At 55.7% G+C, this 21,241-nt stretch overlaps 3 protein-coding genes and 1 non-coding gene across 5 annotated transcripts; all 4 read left to right on the top strand.

Moving 5' to 3' along the window:
* The first annotated feature begins 5,715 nt into the window (after nucleotides 1-5,715).
* LOC129134443 (uncharacterized) lies at nucleotides 5,716-10,800 on the top strand. 2 transcript variants are annotated; one of them, XR_013186036.1, is made up of 5 exons: nucleotides 5,716-5,757; nucleotides 6,671-6,733; nucleotides 8,031-8,086; nucleotides 9,087-9,209; nucleotides 10,514-10,800. It is a non-coding gene; the product is annotated as an uncharacterized LOC129134443 (transcript). The 2 variants fall into 2 exon arrangements; XR_013186037.1 differs by having other exon boundaries at nucleotides 9,084-9,209.
* A 144-nt stretch (nucleotides 10,801-10,944) lies between these two features.
* LOC143696653 (splicing factor, arginine/serine-rich 19-like) lies at nucleotides 10,945-11,970 on the top strand (the record flags this gene model as incomplete). The annotated part of the gene is made up of 1 exon (XM_077193235.1): nucleotides 10,945-11,970. A coding segment is annotated over one exon (1,026 nt), but the record flags the coding sequence as incomplete, so codon positions are not given.
* A 2-nt stretch (nucleotides 11,971-11,972) lies between these two features.
* LOC143691887 (splicing factor, arginine/serine-rich 19-like) lies at nucleotides 11,973-13,681 on the top strand (the record flags this gene model as incomplete). Its single annotated transcript, XM_077193234.1, has 1 exon — nucleotides 11,973-13,681. A coding segment is annotated over one exon (1,149 nt), but the record flags the coding sequence as incomplete, so codon positions are not given.
* A 3,036-nt stretch (nucleotides 13,682-16,717) lies between these two features.
* On the top strand, nucleotides 16,718-19,164 carry LOC143696674 (splicing factor, arginine/serine-rich 19-like). The gene is made up of 4 exons (XM_077193260.1): nucleotides 16,718-16,915; nucleotides 17,667-17,681; nucleotides 17,792-17,878; nucleotides 18,994-19,164. The coding sequence occupies exons 1-4, from the start codon at nucleotides 16,853-16,855 to the stop codon at nucleotides 19,147-19,149; spliced, it is 321 nt and encodes a 106-aa protein (XP_077049375.1). The 5' UTR covers nucleotides 16,718-16,852; the 3' UTR covers nucleotides 19,150-19,164.
* Nucleotides 19,165-21,241: the final 2,077 nt, after the last annotated feature.

The raw sequence follows: 21,241 nt of genomic DNA, 5'->3' as shown, positions 1-21,241 counted from the left end.
GGGGGGTTTGAGGGGTTGAAAAGGGTTCTGAGGGGAAGATTGTGAGAGGGAGAAGGAAAAATGGGGTATGGGGTGATTTGGGGCAGAAACAGCAGGATTTGGGGGATTTGGGGCAGAAACATCAGGATTTGGGGGGATTTGGGGCAGAACCAGTAGGATTTGGGGGGATTTGGGGCAGAACCAGCAGGATTTGGGGGGATTTGGGGCAGAAACAGCAGGATTTGGGGGGATTCTGTGGATGGGATTGAGAGGGATTTGGGGATTTGGCCGTGTGGGTACTGGGAGGGATTTGGGGTGGGAATGGGGGATTTTTGGTGTGAGGATAAATTTGGGGTGCAGGGAGGGAATGTGGGGGCTTGGAGCAGGATTTGGGTTCAAAAGGGGCTCCTGGAGTGGAAAATTTGGATTGAGGGGGAAAAAGAGGGGGAGTGGGCAGAAAAGGGAATTTTGGGGTGGGGAAGGGTGAGGCTGGGACGTCCCTCAGAGGAAAATTGGGGTTTTAGGGTGAGAACTGGGGGGTGCCCCCCTTTCCTACCGTATTTATGGCATGTTGTGGGTGTTGTTGAGACCTTCTAATTGTTCCCAAGGCTCTGTGAGGTTTTTTTTGGGGAAAGGGGGGAATTTGGGGGAAATTGGGGCAGGACCGGGGGTGAATGGGATTTGGCAGGGAGGGACAGAGTTGGGGGTGGTTTTAGGAATGGAAGGGGTCAGATTTTGGGGGGTCAGATGGATTGAAGAGGGGGTCTCAAACCACAAAACCCTCACCAAAACGCACAGGGGACCCCCAAAATCCCCTCGGGATCCCCAAAATGCACCAAGGACACTCAAAATCCCCTCGGGACACCCCCCAAATGCACCCGGGACCTTCTGAAACACACCAAGGACCCCCCAAAATCCCATCAGGACCTCCCAACATGCACCTGGGATCCCCCAAAATCCCCTCGGGACCTCCCAAAATGCACTCGGGACCCCCCCAGATCCTCTCGGGATGCCCCAAAATCCCCTCGGGACCTCCCAAAACACATCTGGGACCCCCGAAATCCCATTGGGACCTCCCAAACCACACTTGGGACCCCCCCAAAATTGGCTCGGGACCTCCTAAACCGCTCTCAGCACCTCCCAAAATCTCCTTGGGACCCCCCAAAATGCACCTGGAATCCCCAGTATCCCCTCGGGACACCGCAAAATCCTCTCGGGAGCCTCCAAACCGCACTCGGGACCCCCCAGAATTTCTGGGGGTAGAAAAAAATCCCCTCGGGATCTCCCAAACCGCTCTCAGGACCCCCCGAAATTCCCTCCCGAAGCCCCCAAATCCACCCCCGCTTCCAGGGGGCGTGACCTCCCTTTAATATATTCAAACCCCGCCCCATGCGCGAGCGCACAGTCCCAATTCGTACGGAAAATGGGCGGGGCCAAAGCGCGGGCGTGGTCTAAGGGAGGGAGGGGCCGCTGTGATTGGGCGCGGTTGAGTATGGGGGCGTGGTCACGCTGGCGGCGTCGCCTGGCAACGGCGCGCGGCGCGGGTCCTCCCACCCGGTAGCGGCGCTACCCGTCATGCACCGCGAGGCCCACGCCCCCCAGCGGAGGGAGCGGAGGAGCCGCGTAAAATGGCGGCCGGGCCCGGGCGGGGGTCGGGGGATTTGGGGCGGTTTTGGGGGGTCCTGAGGGGGTCTGGAATGGGGACGGGGGTCTTGAGGGAAGTTTCTGAGGGGAGACAAGGGAGAAAAGGGGGTTCGAGGTGGTTTGGGGCGGGAACGGCGGCGTTTGGGGGGGGATCCGGGGGGCGGGAGGGGGCGGGGGGAGATGGGGAGGGGGCGTGAGGGAGGAGGGAGCTGAGGGGGTTTGGGGAATATTGAGGGATTTGGGGTGGGATTTGGGATTCGGGGCCGAAAAGGGGGATTTGGGGAATATTGAGGGGATTTGGGGGAGGTTGAGGGGATTTGGGGAATATTGAGGGGATTTGGGGTGGGATTTGGGGGTTTCGGGGAGATTGAGGGGATTTGGGGGAGATTGAAGGAGTTTGGGGAATATTGAGGGGATTTGGGGTGGGATTTGGGATTTGAGGGGGTTTGCGGTGCAGGAGGGGATTTGGGGTAAAAAAAGGAGGATTTGGGCTGGGATGGGAATTTGGGGTGTGGGGATGGATTTGGGGTTCTGGAAGGGATTTGGGGGAAGAAAATGTGGATTTGGGGTGGGAGGGGGAATTTGGGGGTTCTGGGAGAGATTTGGGAGAAGAAAATGAAGATTTGGGGGTTCTGGGAGGGATTTGGGGGAAGGAAAAGAGGATTTGGGGTGTGGGGAGGGGATTTGGGTGAGAAACGGAGGATTTTGGGTACAGGGAAAGGGCTTGGGCTAAAAAAGGCACATTTGGGATCTGGGGATGGGATTTGGGGGAGGATCAGAGGGATTTTGGGGTCAGAAGAGGAGATTTGGGATGAGGGGAGGGATTTGGGGGTGGGAAAAGAGGATTTGGGGCGGAATTGGATAATTTGGGGTGGGATTTTGAGGGAGAAATTGAGGATTTAGGGAAAAAAAGAATTTGTGGGGGACAGGGAGGGGATTTTGGGCTGGGAATTGAGGATTTTGGGGAGAAATTGAGAATTTTGGGGTAAAAATGGGAACTGAGGTGGAATTTGGGCAGGATTGGGGATATTTGGGGTGGGGTTTAGGACAGGGAGGAGAATTTTGGGGCAGGAATTGAAGATTTTGGGGAGAAACTGAGAATTTTGGGGTAAAAATGAGGAACAAAGGTGAGATATGGGTGGGGTTTAGTACAAGGAAGAGAATTTGTAGGGTAAGAATTGAGATTTTGAGACCGAAAAATGAAAATTTAGGCTGAAAAAAAAAAAGGGGAAAAATTTGGGAATTTAACCAGAGGGAGAAATTGGGTAGAAAACCACAATTTTGGGGTACAAAATCCCAATTTAAATTGGGGTACAAAACCCCAATTTTGGGTAGAAAACCTCAATTTAAATTGGGGTACAAAATCCCAATTTTGGGGTACAAAATCCCAATTTTGAGGTAAATCCCAATTTTGGGGTACAAAATCCCAATTTTGGGGTAAAAAATCCCCATTTAAATTGGGGTAGAAAATTCCAATTTTGGGGTACAAAATCCCAATTTAAATTGTGGTAGAAAATCCCAGTTTTGGGGTAGAAAATCCCAATTTTGAGGTACAAAATCCCAAATTTGAGGTACAAAATCCCAATTTAAATTGTGGTAGAAAATCCAGTTTTGGGGTAGAAAATCCCAATTTTGAGGTACAAAATCCCAATTTTGGGGTACAAAACCCCAATTTTGGGGTACAAAATCCCAATTTAAATTGGGGTAGAAATTTCCAATTTTGGGGTAGAAAACCCCAGTTTTGAGGTACAAAATCCCAATTTTGGGGTACAAAATCCCATTTTTGGGTACAAACCCCAATTTTGAGATACAAAATCCCAATTTTGAGGTACAAACCCCCAATTTTGAGGTACAAACCCCCATTTTTGGGGTACAAACCCCAATTTTGGGGTACAAACCCTCATTTTTGGGGTACAAAACCCCAATTTTGGGGTACAAATCCCATTTTTGGGGTACAAACCCCCATTTTTTGGGGTACAAACCCCATTTTTGGCAGCCCCCAACCCCTTTTCCTTTCCAGGGCATCGCCGTCCATGGAGGAGGAGGAGAAGCCCCCCCGGGGGGGGGGAGGACCCGGCGGGGCCGGGCGAGGAGGGGGGGGGGGGGACCCGGGGGAGGCCCCCCCAGAACCTGAGGGGTCCCTGCGGCCCAGCCAGGGGCTACTGGTGAGACTGGAGGGACTGGGAGGGACTGGGGGGGACTGGGGGGGACTGGGAGGGACTGGGAGGGACTGGGAGGAACTGGGAGGGACTGGGGGGCTACTGGTGAGACTGGGGGGAACTGGGAGGGACTGGGAGGGACTGGGGGGGGACTGGGGGCTACTGGTGAGACTGGGGGGGACTGGGGGGGAGATTGGGGGGCACTGGTGAGACTGGGAGGGACTGGGGGGGACTGGTTGGAAACTGGGGGGGACTGGGGAGGGACTGGGAGGGAGATTGAGGGGGACTGGGAGGCACTGGAGGCACTGGGGGGGCTACTGGTGAGACTGGGAGGGACTGGGAGGGACTGGGAGGGATTAGGGGGGACTGGGAGGGGAATGGGAGGGATTGGGAGGGACTGGGGGGGAACTGGGAGGGAGATTGGGGGGCTACTGGTGAGACTGGGAGGCACTGGGAGGACTGGGAGGGACTGGGGGGGACTGGGGGGGAGATTGGGAGGGACTGGGAGGGACTGGGAGGGGAGATTGGGGGGCTACTGGTGAGACTGGGAGGGACAGGGAGGCACTGGGAGGGACTGGGGGGGACTGGGAGAGACTGGGAGGAGTTTGGGGGGCTACTGTGAGACTGGGAGGGACTGGGGGGAACTGGGGGGAGATTGGGGGGCTACTGGTGAGACTGGGAGGGACTGGGGGGGAACTGGTGAGACTGGGAGGGATTAGGGGGGACTCGGGAGGGGAATGGGGCGGACTGGGAGGGACTGGGAGGGAGATTGGGGGGCTGCTGGTGAGACCGGGAGGGACTGGGAAATGAACTGGGATATACTGGGAGGGACTGGGGGGGATTGGGAGGGGCTGGGAGGAGACTGGGGGGGACTGGGACACCTCTGAGGGGGTTTGGGGTGCAGGGAACCCCCTGAAGGGGTTTGGGGTGGTTTTGGGGTATTTTTGGGGTGGTTTTGGGGTATTTTTGGGGTGGGTTTGGGGTATTTTTTGGGGTGGGTTTGGACTATTTTTGGGGTGGTTTTGGGGTATTTTTGGGGTGGGTTTGGGGTATTTTTGGGGTGGTTTTGGGGTATTTTTGGGGTGGGTTTGGGGTATTTTTGGGGGTGTTCTGGAGTCATTTTAGGGGCAATGGGAGCTCCCTGAGGGGGTTTTTGGGGTGGTTTTGGGGTATTTTTGGGGTGGTTTTGGGGTGGGTTTGGGGTATTTTTGGGGTGGGTTTTGGGGGCAATGGGAGCTCCCTGAGGGGGTTTTGGGGTGGTTTTGGGGGTATTTTTGGGCTATTTGAGGTGGGGTTTGGGGTAATTTTAGGGGGTATTGGACCTTCCTGAGGGGGTTTTGGGGTGGTTTGGGGTGGTTTGGGTTGTTCTAGGGTGGGTTTGGGATATTTTGGGGGCAGTTTGGGGTGGGTTTGGGGGTATTTTTGGGGGTGTTTTGGTGCTGTTTGGGGTGGTTTTTGGGGTATTTTGGGGGTTTTGGGTTGTTTCAGGGCAGCTTTGGGGATGGTTTTGGGGATTTTTGGGTGGTTTGGGGCAGTCTTGGGGTGGTTTTGGGGGATTTTTGGGGTGGTTTTGGGGGTTTTTTGGGGGTATTTTTTGGGTAATTTGGGGGTATTTTTTTGGTATTTTGGGATCTTTTGGGGGTGATTTGTGGTTTTGGGGTATTTTTTGGGTATTTGGGATATCTTTGGGGTATTTTTTGGTTATTTGGGGATATCTTTGGGTATTTTTGGGGTATTTGGGGATATATTTGGGGTATTTTTGGGGGTATTTGGGGATATCTTGGGGTATTTTGGGGGTATTTTTGGGGTATTTGGGGTATTTGGGGATATCTTTGGGGTATTTGGGGATATTTTTGGGGTATTTTTGGGATATTTTTGGGGGTGGTTTGGGCCCCCCTGAGGCTGTTGTGTCTCCCCCTCCCGCACAGAAGGCCCCTGCAGCGCCTGGTGAGCGGCGCCTTCACCTGGGGACAAGGTGAGGCCACCTGCGGCACCCGGGGCGTCCCCAGGGTCACCTGTGGCACCTGGGGGGTCCCCAATGTCACCTGTGGCACCCGGGGCGTCCCCAGGGTCACCTGTGGCACCTGGGGGGTCCCCAGTGTCACCTGGGGGTGTCCAATGTCACCTGGGGTGTCCTCAGTGTCACCCGGGGGGGTCCCCACTGTCACCTGGGGGTGTCCAATGTCACCTGGGGGTGTCCCCAGTGTCACCTGGGGTGTCCCCAGTGTCACCTGGGGGTGTCCCCAACATCACCTGGGGGGTCCATTGTCACCTGGGGGTGTCCCCAGTGTCACCAATGTCACCTGGGGCTGTCCAATGTCACCCGGGGCTCCCCAGTGTCACCCGGAGGGTGTCCAATGTCACCTGGGGGTGTCCCCCAGTGTCACCTGGGGTGTCCATTGTCACCTGGGGGTGTCCAATGTCACCAATGTCACCCGGGGTGTCCCCAGTGTCACCTGGGGGTGTCCCCAACATCACCTGGGGGGTCTGTTGTCACCTGGGGGTGTCCCCAGTGTCCCCAGTGTCACCCGGGGTGTCCCCAGTGTCACCTGGTGGGTCCTGATGTCACCTGAGGGGTCCCAATGTCACTTGGGGTGGGTCCTGGTGTCACCTGAGGGGTCCCAATGTCACCTGGGAGCGTCCCCAATCTCACCTGGTGTCACCTGGGGTGTCCTCAGTGTCACTTGGGGGTGTCCCAGTGTCACGTGGGTGGTCCTGGTGTCACCTGGGGGTGTCGCCAGTGTCAGCTGGGGGGGGTCCCAGTGTCACGTGGGTGGTCCTGGTGTCACCTGGGGGTGTCCCCAATGTCACCTGGGGGGATGGGTGGTGTCACCTGGGGGTGTCCCCTGGGTGTCCCCAATGTCTCAGGTGTCCCCTGTTTGTCCCAGAGCCCCCCCTGAAGCCCCCCACGGCAGCGCTGGTGTTGGGGACCCCGGCCCGAGGGCGGCCCGGTGAGTGACCAGTTCAAACCAGTGAGTGACCAGTTCAAAACCAGTGAGTGACCCAGTTCAAACCAGTGAGTGACCAGTTCAGACCAGTGAGTGACCAGTTCACACCAGTGAGTGACCAGTTCAAACCAGTGAGTGACCAGTGCACACCAGTGAGTGACCAGTGCACACCAGTGAGTGACCAGTTCAGACCAGTGAGTGACCAGTGCACACCAGTGAGTGACCAGTTCAAACCAGTGAGTGACCAGTTCAGACCAGTGAGTGACCAGTTCACACCAGTGTAGTGACCAGTTCAAACCAGTGAGTGACCAGTTCAGACCAGTGAGTGACCAGTTCACACCAGTGAGTGACCAGTTCAGACCAGTGAGTGACCAGTTCAAACCAGTGAGTGACCAGTTCAGACCAGTGAGTGACCAGTTCAAACCAGTGAGTGACCAGTTCAAACCAGTGAGTGACCAGTTCACACCAGTGAGTGACCAGTTCAAACCAGTGAGTGACCAGTTCAGACCAGTGAGTGACCAGTGCACACCAGGTGAGTGACCAGTGCACACCAGTGAGTGACCAGTTCAGACCAGTGAGTGACCAGTGCACACCAGTGAGTGACCAGTTCAAACCAGTGAGTGACCAGTGCACACCAGTGAGTGACCAGTGCACACCAGTGAGTGACCAGTTTCAGACCAGTGAGTGACCAGTGCACACCAGTGAGTGACCAGTGCACACAGTTCAACATCCCAGTCCATCCCAGTTCAGCCTAGTGCCCTCCCAGTCCCCTCCAGTCCCTCCAGTCCATCCCAGTTCACTCCCAGTATAACGCAGTTCATGCCAGTCCCCTCCCAGTCCCTCCCAGTCCCTCCAGTCCATCCCAGTCCCATCCCAATCCCCTTCCAGTTCCCTTCCAATCCTTCCCAGTCCCTCCCAGTATATCCCAGTTAATTTCCCAGTATATCCCAGTTTATCCCTGTATATCCCAGTTTATTTCCCAGTCTATCCCAGTTTATTTCCCAGTTTATTTCCCGGTATATCCCAGTTTATTTCCCAGTTTATTTCCCAGTCTATCCCAGTTTATCCCAGTCTATCCCAGTTTATCCCAGTATATCCCAGTTTATTTCCCAGTTTATTTCCCAGTATATCCCAGTCTATCCCAGTCTATCCCAGTTTATCCCAGTTTATCTCAGTTTATTTCCCAGTTTTATTTCCAGTCTATCCCACTTTATTTCCCAGTTTATCCAGTTTATTTCCCAGTCTATCCCAGTCTATCCCAGTTTATCCCAGTCCGTGCTGACCCCGATTTCCCCCCCAGGTTTGGGAGCCCATGGGGGGCCCGGGAGGGGCCCTGGAGCAGCTGCAGCTCAGCAGGTGAGGGGGGGGGACCCCAAAAATGGGGAGGGGGACCCCAAAAACAGGGGGGACTTTTAGGGTCCCTTTTAGGGGTCCAGGGGGGTCTCTCTATCCCTTTTTTGGGGTCCACGCAGGGTGTTGGGGGTTCCTTTTTGGGGTTCAGGGTGGTCTGGGTCCCTTTTTGGGGTTCAGGGCTCCATTTTTGGGGTTCAGGGGCTTTTTGGGCTCCATTGTTGGGGTTCAGGGGCTTTTTGGGGTCCCTTTTTGGGGGCTCAGCGCTCCATTTTTGGGGTCCTTGAGTCCATTTTTGGGGTTCATGGGGGGTTTTTGGTGGTCCCCTTTTTGGGGGGTTCAGGGCTCCATTTTTGGGGTTCAGGGGGGGTATTGGGGTCCTTTTTTGGGGGTTCAAGGCTCCATTTTTGGGGGGTTCAGGGCTCCATTTTTGGGTGTTCCAGGGCTCCATGTTTGGGGTTCAGGCTCTATGTTTGGGGTTCAGGGGGGGTATTGGGGTCCCTTTTTGGGCGGTTCAGGGGCTCCATTTTTGGGGTTCTGGGGCAGTATTGGGGTCCCTTTTTGGGCCGTTCAGGGCTCCATTTTTTGGGTCGTTCAGGGCTCCATTTTGGGGGTTCAGGAGGTTCGGGGCTCCATTTTTGGGGGGTTCAGGGCTCCATTTTTGGGCTCCATTTTTGGCCGTTCAGGGCTCCATTTTTGGGTCGTTCAGGGCTCCATGTTTGGGGTTCAGGGCCGGGTTTTTGGGCTCCATGTTTGGGGTTCAGGGCCGGGTTTTTGGGCTCCATGTTTGGGGTTCAGGGCCGGGTTTTTGGGGTTCAGGGCCGGGTTTTTGGGGTCAGGCCCGGGTTTCTGGGTTCAGGGCCGGGTTTTTGGGTTCAGGGCGGGTTTCTGGGGTTCAGGGCCGGGTTTCTGGGGTTCAGGGCTCCATGTTTGGGGTTCAGGGCCGGGTTTTGGGGTTCAGGGCCGGGTTTTGGGGGTTCACCCCTGCCCCGTGTCCCCGCAGCAGCGAGGGCTCCCCGAGGACGAGGAGCTGGAGTTGGTGGCCGAGGTTCGCGTGGCCGACCTGGGGGGGCTGGCGGCCGCCTCGGGGCTCCTGCGCAGGAACGGCCCTGGAGGGCCCCCAAAGCAGGTGCGGGGGCTTGGGGGGGGTTTGGGGGATTTTGGGGGGATTTTGGGGGGATTTGGGGCAATTTTGGGAGGATTTGGAGGGGTTTGGGGGGAATTTTGAGGTGATTTTTGGAGGATTTGGGAGGATTTCAGGAGGGTTTGGGCGGGGTTTTGGGGGTTTAGGGGGGATTTTGGGGGGCTCTGAAGAGGTTTGGGGAGGTTGGGGGTGGTTTTGGGGTGATTTTGGGGTGATTTGGGGATGATTTTGGGGTGATTTTGGTGGGTTTGGGTGGATATGTGGGGGCTTGGGGGAGGATTTTGGAGGGATTTTTGGGGGGATTTGAGGGATTCGGGTGGATTTCAGTTGGGATTTCAGAGAGTTTGGGTGGATTTTGGGGGGATTTGTGGAGGTTTTGGGGGATTTTTTGGGGGGTTTGGAAAGGATTTGGGGATTTTGGGGAGGTTTTGGGGTGATTTTGGGAGGTTTTGGGGTGGTTTGGGGGAGTTGGGTGGATGTTTGGAGAGATTTGGGGGAGGATTTTGGAACATTTTGAGGGGATTTTGGTTGGGATTTCAGAGGGTTTTGGGGGAATTTCGAGGGGTTTGGGGGGGATTTGGGGGTAAAATGGATTTAAGGCAGAAACGGGGAATTTAGGGTGGAAATGGGGGATTTAGGGTGGAAATGTGGAATTTAGGGTGGAAATGGGATTTTGGCGAGGATCTTTATAAGATTTAGGGTGGAAATCGGGGATTTGGGGGTAAAATTGGGGATTTAAAGCAGAAACAGGGGATTTAGGCTGGAAATGTGGGAAATTTAGGTGGAAATGGGGATTTTGATGGAATCTTTATAGGATTTAGGGTGGAAAAGTGGGATTTAGGTGGAAATGGGATATTTTGATCGGATCTCTATAGGAATTAGGGTGGGAAATGGGGGATTTAGGGTGGAAATGGGGGATTTAGGTGGAAATGTGGAATTTAGGCTGGAAATGTGGAATTTCGCCTGGAAATATGGAATTTAGGATGGAAATGTGGAATTTAGGATGGAAATGGGATATTTTGATGGGATCTTTATAGGATCTAGGGTGGGAAATGTGGGATTTAGGTGGAAATGTGGAATTTAGGATGGAAATGGGATATTTTGATGGATCTTTATAGGATTTAGGGTGGAAATGGGGGATTTAGGTGGAAATGAGGATATTTTGATGGGATCTCTATAGGATTAGGGTGGAAATGGGATATTTAGGGTGGAAATGGGATATTTATTTTGGGGCCATCTTTGTGCTCCTCTGACCCCTCCCTCCCCTCCTCTCTGTCCCCCCCCCCCAGGTCACCTCCCTGGCTCCTCCTCCCGTCGCTGGCGTGTCCCTGGGGGTCCCCCATCCCCCCCCAGGCCCCCCCACCGGGACCCCCCCCGCTCCTCCCCTCCCCACCGGACCCGCCGGGCCCCTCCCCCCCACCCCGGGCCGGCCCCGCCGCCCCCGAGGCCCCCGAGCGGCCGCTCCCGGGGGGGGGGCGCCGGGGGGGGCCCCAGCAGCAGCAGCAGGCAAGCAGCAGCGCCCCCCACAGCCCCCCCCCACCAACCGGGACGAGCCCGGCCGCACCCACCCCCCGGAAAAAGCGATTCTTCTCCTCTTCCTCCTCCTCCTCCTCTTCTTCCTCCCTCCCGCTCTTCCTCCTCGTCCGCCTCCTCTTCCTCGGGCCCCCCCGGCCCCGTCCTCGGCCCGGCCCCGCTCTCCTTCCCTGGATATTTATGATCCTTTCCACCCCACCGACGAGGAGAACCCGGGTTTGGGGGGCGGCGCAGGAGGAGGAGGAGGAGGAGGAGCCCCCCCGGATTTTGGTTACGGCAGCGGCGCCGCCTCCTCTTCCTCGCCCGGCAAAGAGGCCGAGGCCGGCAGGACCAGAAGTACGACCCCTTCGACCCACGGGCTCCAACCCCCAGCTCGTCCCGCAGCAGCCCCAGCCCCGAGGAGGAGGAGGAGGAAGAGGAGGAAGAGGAAGAGGAAGAAGAGGAGGAGGAGGAGGAGGAAGAGGAGGAGGAGGAAGAGGAGGAGGAAGAGGCGCCGGCGCTGCTGCCGGACGTTTCCCACAGCATCAGCCGCATCTCGGAGACCTTGGCCGGCATCTACGACGACAACAGCCTGAGCCAGGACTTCGAGAAAGATCCGGAACCCCCAAAGACGCCTCCAAACCTCCCGGCGCCGACTCCACCCTGCCCGAGGAGGAGGAGGAGGAGGATGAAGACGAGGAGGAGGAGGAGGAGGAGGAGCGCGAGGAAGGCTCCGAAATGCGGCGCGCCGTGGCCGAGCCGCGCCGCCGCGTCTTCGTGGTGGATCTGGGCGGCAAAGGCCGCGCCGAGAGCGAGGCTCACCCCCAAATTCGACGGCAAGCTCTCCTTGGAGGTGGTGACCCCCGGCAACCCAAAGCGCCCCAAAATCCGGTGGCGCCGCCCCCGCAACCGCGCGGCGCCACCACAAAGCCCTCCCGGCACCGCGGGCGCCGCGAGTGGGGCACGCCGGGCGGACTCGGAGATCGAGGAGGGAGAGATCGTGCAGCCGGAGGAGGAGAGGTTCAGCCCCTTGAGGATTTTCCGTGGTGGCGGTGGTGGTGGTAGGTGGCGGCGGTGGCACCACCGGACCGGCGCCGGCGCCGCCCGAGGCCGCGCGCCGGAGCCGCGAGCGCCGCGTCTCCCCGAGGGCGGCGATGATTTCCTGTCTCTCCACGCCGATTCCGACGAAGAAGCCGATTTTGGCGCCGAGTCCCAGCCGGATCCGCGTTGGGAAAAGCGGGCGGCGGCGGCGGGCAACGGCGGCGGCGGCACCGGCTCCGATTTGAGGAGGAAAATCCTCAGCCAGCGCCGCCTCCGCGCGCCGCCGTCGCCGCGCTCGCCCTCAGCCACGTCCAGGAAAAAATCCAAACGGTCCCGGGAACGCGGCTGGCTCCGGGAGCGCCTGGGTCAGCGCCAAAAAGGCTCCGGAGCCGGCGCCGAAATCCAAAGAGCGGCACCGGCGCCGCGGGTCCAGGTCGCGCTCCAGCGCCGGCCGCTCGTGGTCGCGGCGCTCGAGGTCCAGGGAGAAACGGCGCCGGCGTCGCTCGGGCAGCTCCGGGCGCTCCCGGCACAAAGAGAAACACCGCGGGGAGAAGAAGAAGAAAAAACAGCGCTCGAGGTCCCGGGAGCGCCGCGGGTCCCGCAGGGACGGCGGCGACGGAAAGGCGGCCGAGAAGGGCGAGGCGTCGCGGCGGCGCGTGGTGCCGCCCCTCGGTGCAGGAGCTCAACGACTCGGATCTTTTTGCCATCAAGAGAACCATCACGGTGAACCGGCGCGCGGCCACGCCCGAGCCCAAACGCGAGGTTCTCTACGATTCCGAAGGGCTGAGCTTTGAGGGGTTCTCGGACCGCGAGCACGCCGAGTTCCCGGCGAGGAAAACCGAGGTGAGGCCGGCGGCGGAAGGCGGGAAGAAGGAGAAGGAGAGGAAACGGAGCCGGCCCGAGGAGAGGCCGCCGGGGAGGGAGAAATACAAGAAGAAATTTAAAGATTACGCCGAGCCCGCCGCGGCGGAGAGCGGGAAAAGCAAAGAGAAGCCACGGGAGAAAAGCGGCAGGAAAGGAAAAATGGGAGGCGGGCACAAGGAAGGGGCGGAAACGGCGGCGCCGAAAGCGCCCGCGGCGGTGCCGAGGAAGGTGAAGCTTCAATCCAAGGTGTCGGTGTTGATCCGCGAGGGCGTCAGCTCCACCACGACCACCAAAGATGGAGGCGGCGGCGGCGGGGCCGGAATCGGGGTGAAATTCGCCCGCGACGCCGAGAGCCGCGCGGCGTTCCTGAAAGCCGAGGAGAAAACGGAGAAAGGGACCCCCAAAAACGACGGGGGGCAAACCCGCGACGGGGGCGTGAAACCCCGCAAGGTGAAACCCCCAAAATCAAGGGCGGGGTGAAGAAAGTCAAAGTCAAGGCCAAGGGCGAGGCGAGGAAGAAAAGGAAGACCAAGGTGAAGAGCGGCGGCGGCGGCGCTTTGAAGAAATCCAAAGCCGACAGCCAGAGCGCCGCCACCCCCCCTCTCCGTTTGCCCCCCAAACCCGACCCCGCCTGGTCGGGCTCCGAGAAATCCCCCGGGGGGGACCCCGAAACCTCCAGCCCCCCGTCCCCGGCCGCGGCCGTCACCCCGAAATCCGCCCCGGCCTCCCAAACCGCCCCGGCCCGAGCGCGAGCTGACGCCGGACTCGCAGACCGTGGACAGCAGCTGCAAGACCCCGGACGTGTCCTTCCTCCCCGAGGAGGGCGCGGCGGCGCCGGCCCAGGCCGGGGGCGCCGAGGGCCCGGGGGCCGGGGACCCTCCCGGAGGGGACCCCGAGGCCGACAGCCGCAGCGAGGCCAAGGAGGAGCCGGGCAGGGCCACGGCGGCGGCGGCACCGGGAGCGGCACCCGGGAGCGGCGGCAACGGCAACGGCGGCCGGGGCATGGAGCCTGCAGGGCGGCGTGGACTGCGCACCAGCGGCGTGCTTGGCACGTACGTCACAGTTTGGGGGGGTTTTGGGGTGTCCCGACAGGTTTTGGGGGGATTTTGGGGTGTCATGATATTTTTTGGGGTGTCCCGGCATTTTTGGGGGGTTTTTTTGGGGGGTTTTTTGGGGTGTCCCGAAGTGTTTTGGGGGCTTTTTGGGGTGTCACAATATTTTTGGGTGGTTGTGTTGGCGTGGAGCTGACATGGTTTGGGGATGGTTTCTGGGGGGGTTTTGGGATGTCTTGAAGTTTTTTGGGGTGTTTTGGGGGGGGTTTTGGGGTGTCATGATATTTTTTTGGGGGGGGGTTTTTGGGGGGTTTTTGGGGTGTCCTGACATTTTTGGGGGGGTTTTGGGGTGTCCCGACATTTTTGGGGGGTTTTTTGGGGGTTTTTTTGGGGGGTTTTTAGGGTGCCATGATATTTTTTTGGGGGCGTTGTGTTGGCGTGGAGCTGACATGGTTGGGGATGGTTTCTGGAGAGTTTTGGGGTGTCCCCAAGTTTTTTTGGGGGTTTTTGGGGTGTCATGGTATTTTTGGGGGGGGGTTCAGTTGGCATGGAGGGGGACGTTTTTGGGAGATTTTTGGGGGGTTGTGTTGGCGTGGAGCTGACATGGTTGGGGATGGTTTCAGGGGGGGGTTTTTGGGGTGTCATGATATTTTTTGGGGGGGGTTTGGGGGTGTCCCGACATTTTTTGGGGGTTTTTTTGGGGGTTTTTGGGGTGTCCTGACATTTTTGGGGACATTTTTGGGGGGGTTGTGTTGGCACAGAGGTGACAGGTTTGGGGACAGTTCTGGGGTGTCCCAACATTTATGGGGAAGGGTTTTGGGGTGTCCCAAAGTTTCTGGGGGTTTTTTGGGGTGTCATGATATTTTAGGGGGTTTCTGGGGTGTCCCCAAGTTTTTTGGGGGGATTTTGGGGTGTCACGATATTTTTGGGGTGGTTATGTTGGCGTGGAGCTGACATGGTTGGGGATGTTTCTGGGGGGTTTTGGGGTGTCTTGAAGTTTTTTTGGGGTGGTTTTGGGGTGTCCCGACATTTTTGGGGACATTTTTGTGGGTTCTGGTGGCACATGGGTGACATTTTTGGGGACGTTTTTGGGTGGTTTTGGGTTGTCCTGACATTTTTTGGGGACATTTTTGGGGGGTTGTGTTGGCATGGAGGTGATGGCTTTGGGTGGGTTTTGGGGTGTCCCGACATTTTTTGGGGGGTTTTTGGGGTGTCACGATATTTTAGGGGGTTTTTGGGGTGTCCCAAAGTTTTTTGGGGGGTTTTTGGGGTGTCCTGACATTTTTGGGTGGTTGTGTTAGCATGGAGCTGACATGGTTGGGGATGGTTTCAGGGGGGTTTTGGGGTGTCCCAACAGTTTTGGGGACATTTTTGGGGACATTTTTGGGGACGTTTTTGGGGACGTTTTTGGGGTGTCCTTCGGGGCTTAATGGGGTGGTTTTATGGGGTTGTGGTGGCACATGGGTGACATTTTTGGGGACGTTTTTGTGGTTTTTGGGGCGTCCCTTGGTTGTTAATGGGGTGGTTTTGGGGGGTTGTGGTGGCACATGAGTGACACTTTTGGGGACATTTTGGGGGACATTTTGGGGTGTCCCTTGGTTGTTAATGGGGTGGTTTTGGGGGGTTGTGGTGACACTTTTGGGGACATTTTTGGGGACGTTTTTGGGTGGTTTTGGGCTGTCCCTGACATTTTTGGGGATATTTTTGGAGAGGTTTTTGGGGCGTTGTGGTGGCCCATGAGTGACACTTTTGGGTCATTTTGGGGACATTTTTGGGGGACGTTTTCGGTGGGTTTGGGTTGTTCCTCTGTGGTTAATGGGGTGGTTTTGGAGGTTGTGGTGGCACATGGGTGACACTTTTGGGGACACTTTGGGGGACATTTCTGGGGACATTTTTGGGTGGTTTGGGGGTGTCCTGACATTTTTGGGGACGTTTTTGGGGGATTGTGGTAGCACATGGGTGACATTTTTGGGGACACTTTTGGGGACATTTTGGGGGTGTCCCCTCTGTGGTTAATGGGGCGTTTCTGGGGGGATTGTGGGGTGACATTTTTGAGGACATTTTGAGAGTTTTTGGGGTGTCCTGACATTTTTGGAGACGTTTCTGGGGGGTGGTGTTGGCATGTGAGCGACATTTTTGGGGACATTTTGGGGGGACATTTTGGGGACATTTTTGGGGACGTTTTGGGGGCATTTTTGGGGATGTTTTTGGGGGGTTGTGTTGGCACGCAAGTGACCTTTTTGGGGACATTTTTGGGGACATTTTTGGGGATGTTTTTGGGGATGTTTTAGGGACATTTTTGGGGACGTTTTTGGGGACGTTTTTGGGGACGTTTTTGGGGGGTTGTGTTGGCACGCAAGTGACCTTTTTGGGGACATTTTTGGGGACATTTTTGGGGATGTTTTTGGGGATGTTTTAGGGACATTTTTGGGGACGTTTTTGGGGACGTTTTTGGGGGGTTGCGTTGGCACGCAAGTGACCTTTTTGGGGACATTTTGGGGACATTTTTGGGGATGTTTTGGGGGGTTGTGGTGGCACATGGGTGACATTTTTGGGGACGTTTTTGGGGACGTTTTGGGGACATTTTTGGGCGCTTGCATTGGCATGCAAGTGACATTTTTGGGGACATTTTGGGGACGTTTTTGGGGATGTTTTTGGGGGGTTTTGGTGGCACATGGGTGACATTTTTGGGACATCTTTGGGAACATTTTGGGGACATTTTTGGGGATGTTTTTGGGGGCTTATGGTGGCACATGGGTGACATTTTTGGGAATATTTTTGGGGACATTTTTGGGGATGTTTTGGGGGGTTGTGGTGCACATGGGTGACATTTTTGGGGACGTTTTTGGGGGGTTGCGTTGACATGCAAGTGACATTTTTGGGACATTTTTGGGGACGTTTTGGGGATATTTTTTGGGGACATTTTTGGGGGGTTGCGTTGGCACACAAGTGACATTTTTGGGATGTTTTGGGGACATTTTTGGGGATGTTTTGGGGACATTTTTGGGGACGTTTTTGGGGGCTTGTGTTGGCACTCAAGTGACCTTTTTGGGGACACTTTTGGGGACATCCTGGGTGTTTTTGGGGTGTCCCCGTGGCGTTTACCGCGGTGTTTTTGGGGTGTCCCCTCCCCTGGCAGTGACGGCGCTGCTGTTCAAGATGGAGGAGGCCAACCTGGCCAGCAGGGCCAAGGCCCAGGAGCTGATCCAGGCCACCAACCAGGTGGGGACACCGGGGGGGACCCCAAAAACGGGTGGGGACCCTCGAAAAGGGAACAGAGACACCTGGGGAGCCCCAAAATGGGGGTGGGGACCCCAAAATGGGGGTGGGGACCCCCAAAAAGGAACAGGGACACCTGGGGAGCCCCAAAATGGGGGTGGGGACCCCAAAAAAGGGGGTGGGGTACCCCCCAAAAAAGGGTGGGGGGACCCCAAAAAAAGGGGGGTTGGGACCCTCAAAATGGGGGTTGGGACCCCCCAAAAAAGGGGGTGGGGAGCCCCTAAAAAGGAACAGGGACCCCCAAAATAGGGGTGGACAGCCCTAAAAAGGGGGTGGGGACCCCAAAATCAGGGTGGGGACCCCCAAAATGGGGTGGGGGATCCGCTAAAAGGAACAAGAACCCCCGAAAAAAAGGTGGGGAACCCCAAAATCAGGGTTGGGACCCCCAAAAAAAAAGGGGGTTGGGACCCTCAAAATGGGGGTGGGGGGACCCCAAAAAGGAACAAGGACCCCCAAAAAAAGGGGGTTGGGACCCTCCAAATGGGGGGTGGGGACCCCTAAATAGGATCAGGGACACCCCAGAGGGAACAGGGACGCCCCAAATGGGGATGGGGAGCTCAAAGTGGGGGTGGGGAGCACCCAAAAAAAGGAACCAAAGGGGGGTGGGGACCCTCAAAATTGGGGGTTCCAAACAATCCCCCCCAAAATTCCCCACATTTTTAATTCAATTTTTGATTTTTCCTTTTCTTGGCAGATCCTGAGCCACGGCAAGGCCGCCCCTCCCCCCCTGGGCCCCCCCCAGGCCCCCCCCGGGGCCCCCCCGGGACCCCCCCAGGTGCCCCCCCCGTACCTGCTGCCCCTGGGGGGGGGAGGGGCGGCCCCCGCGCCCCCAACCCCACCCTGCCCGGCCTGGGGGGGCCCGGGGGGGACAGGAGGGACAGCGAGGGCAGAGGGGACAGCGACAAGGTAGGGGGGGATTGGGGACACTGGGGACATTGGGGGCATTGGGGGCATTGGGGACAGCGAGGGCAGAGGGGACAGTGACAAGGTAGGGGCACATTGGGGACATTGGGGGACATTGGGGGGACTGGGGACATTGGGGACATTGGGGGGTATTGGGGACAGTGAGGGCAGAGGGGACAGAGACAAGGTAGGGGCACATTGGGGACATTGGGGGACATTGGGGGGTATGGGGACATTGGGGACACTGGGGACACTGGGGGGATTGTGGGGACATTGGGGACAGTGGGGACATTGGGGGACATTGGGGACATTGGGGACAGCCAAGGGCAGAGGGGACAGTGACAAGGTAGGGGGGGATTGGGGGACATTGAGAGGATTTGGGGGATTGGGGACACTGGGGACATTGGGGGGATTGGGGGGATTGGGGGACATTGGGGGGACAGGGAGGGCAGAGGGGACAGTGAAAGTAGGGGGGGACTGGGGACATTGAGAGGATTTGGGGACATTGGGGACATTGTGGGGACAGGGGGACAGACATTGGGGACACTGGGGACATTGGGGACATTGGGGGGACAATGAGGGGAGAGGGGACAGTGACAAGGTAGGGGGCACATTGGGGACATTGAGGGACATTGGGGGACATTGGGGGGGCTTGGGGACATTGGGGAGGACAGAGGGATGGAGGGGGTTGGGGACATTGGGGGGATTGGGGACATTGGGGACACTGGGGACATTGGGGACATTGAGAGGATTTGGGACATTGGGGACATTTGGGACACTGGGGACAATGGGGGGGACATTGGGGGGACATTGGGGTCATACTGGGGGGGGTGACCAGGACAGTGACCCTGGGATGACCCTGCTGACCCTGTGGTGACCTTTGGTGACCTTTGGTGACCTTTGGTGCTCTGTGATCACCCCTGACGATGTCTGGTGACCTCGTGGTGCCCTTTGGTGACCTTGTGGTGACCTCTCATGACCTTTGGTGACCTCCTCATGACCTTTGGTGCCCTCTGGTGCCCTGTGGTGACCTCTGGTGACCTCTCATGACCTTTGGTGACCTTGTGGTGCCCTCTGGTGCCCTTTGGTGACCTCGTGGTGTCCCCGGTGTCCCGCAGTACCTGAAGAAGCTGCACACGCAGGAGCGGGCGGTCGAGGAGGTCAAGTTGGCCATCAAACCCTTCTACCAACGCAAGGACATCACCAAGGACGAGTACAAGGACATCCTGCGCAAGGCCGTGCACAAGGTACCCCAAAATATCCCCAAAATTTAAAAAAATCCCCAAAAAATCCCCCTAAAAATCCCCAAAATTAAAAAAAAAAAATCCCACAAAATCCCCCAAAAAATCCCCCAATCAACCAAGGACGAGTACAAGGACATCCTGCGCAAGGCCGTGCACAAGGTACCCAGAACAGGGGGAATTCCCCCAAAATATCCCCAAAATTTAAAAAATTGTCCCCAAAAAAATCCCCCCAAAAAATCCCCAAAATTTAAAAAAATAATCCCCAAAAAAAATCCCCCCCAAAAATCCCCAAAACAACCAAGGACGAGTACAAGGACATCCCGTGCAAGGCCGTGCACAAGGTACCCAAAATGGGGAAAAATCCCCCCAAAAAATCCCCAAAATTAAAAAAAAATCGCCCCCAAAAAATCCCCAAAATTTAAAAAAAATTCCCCTAAAAATCCCACAAAATCCCCCAAAAAATCCCCAAAATTAAAAAAATAATCCCCTAAAAAAACCCCCCAAAATATCCCCAAAATTAAAAAAATATCCCCAAAAAAATCCTCCCAAAAAATCCCCAAAACAACCAAGGAAAAGTACAAGGACATCCTGCGCAAGGCCGTGCACAAGATACCCAAAATCCCCCAAAATATCCCCAAAATTTAAAAATAATCCCCTAAAAAATCCCCCCAAAATTAAAAAAAAAAATCCCCTAAAAATTCCCCCAAAAAATCCCCAAAACAACCAAGGACGAGTACAAGGACATCCTGTGCAAGGCCGTGCACAAGGTACCCAAAATCCACCAAAATATCCCCAAAATTTAAAAAAATCCCCTAAAAAATTCCCCCAAAAAATCCCCAAAACAACCAAGGAAAAGTACAAGGACATCCCATGCAAGGCCGTGCACAAGGTACCCCAAAATGGGGGGAAATTCCCCCAAAATATCCCCAAAATTAAAAAAATAATCCCCTAAAAAAATCCCCCAAAAAATCCCCAAAAAAACCAAGGGCGAGTACAAGGACATCCTGCGCAAGGCCGTGCACAAGGTACCCAAAATCCCCCAAAATATCCCCAAAATTTAAAAATAATATCCCCAAAAAATCCCCCCAAAATATCCCCAAAATTAAAAAAAAATCCCCAAAAAAATCCCCCCAAAATATCCCCAAAATTTAAAAAAATCCCCAAAAAATCCCCCCAAAATATCCCCAAAATTTAAAAAAATATCCCCAAAAATCCCCCTAAAAATCCCCAAAATTAAAAAAATAATCCCCTAAAAAATCCCCAAAACAACCAAGGACGAGTATAAGGACATCCTGCGCAAGGCCGTGCACAAGGTACCCAAAATCCCCCAAAATATCCGCAAAATTTTAAAAAATCCCCAAAAAATCCCCCCAAAATTAAAAAAAAAATCCCCTAAAAAATTCCCCCAAAAATCCCAAAACAACCAAGGAAAAGCACAAGGACATCCTGCGCAAGGCCGTGCACAAGGTACCCAAAATCCCCCCAAAAAATCCCCAAAATTTAAAATAATCCCCACAAAATCCCCTAAAAATCCCCAAAATTAAAAAAATAATCCCCTAAAAAATCCCCAAAACAACCCAAGGACGAGTACAAGGACATCCTGCGCAAGGCGTGCACAAGGTACCCCAAAATGGGGGAAAATCCCCCAAAAAATCCCCAAAATTAAAAAATAATCCCCTAAAAAATCCCCCCTAAAAAATCCACAAAAATCCCCCAAAAAATTTTTAAAAAATACAAAAAATCCCCCCCAAAAATCCTCAAAACCCCCCCTAAAACCCCCCAAAAATTCCCCCCCAAAAATCTCCTGAAAATATCCCCAAAAATCCCCCCAAAAAATCCTCAAAAATCCCTAAAAACCCCCCTAAAACACCCAAAAATTCCCTGCAAAAAATCACCCAAAATTCTCAAAAAATCCCTAAAAATCTCCCAAAAAATCCTCAAAGCCCCCCTAAAACCCCCAAAAAAATCCTCAAAAACCCTAAAAATCCCCCTAAAACCCCCCAAAAATATCCCCAAAAATCCCCCCAAAAAATCCTCAAAATCCTCAAAAACCCCCCTAAAACCCCCACAAAAAAACCCCAAAAACCTCCCTAAAACACCCCAAAAAATCCCCCCAAAAAAT

This window comes from Agelaius phoeniceus, chromosome 37 (assembly GCF_051311805.1).
Source record: "Agelaius phoeniceus isolate bAgePho1 chromosome 37, bAgePho1.hap1, whole genome shotgun sequence".
NCBI classification, from domain to species: domain Eukaryota; kingdom Metazoa; phylum Chordata; class Aves; order Passeriformes; family Icteridae; genus Agelaius; species Agelaius phoeniceus.
The sequence above is the reverse complement of the archived record's forward strand: the minus strand, read 5'-3'. Positions and strand labels throughout refer to the sequence as shown.

What these genes read in the sequence shown, in the direction of transcription:
- LOC143696674 (XM_077193260.1), top strand. Translation starts at nt 16,853, where the DNA reads ATGGAGGAGGCCAACCTGGCCAGCAGGGCCAAGGCCCAGGAGCTGATC. An exon ending in GCAGAGGGGACAGCGACAAG is followed by an intron (nt 17,879 to 18,993) that starts GTAGGGGGGGAT and finishes GGTGTCCCGCAG; the next exon opens with TACCTGAAGAAGCTGCACAC.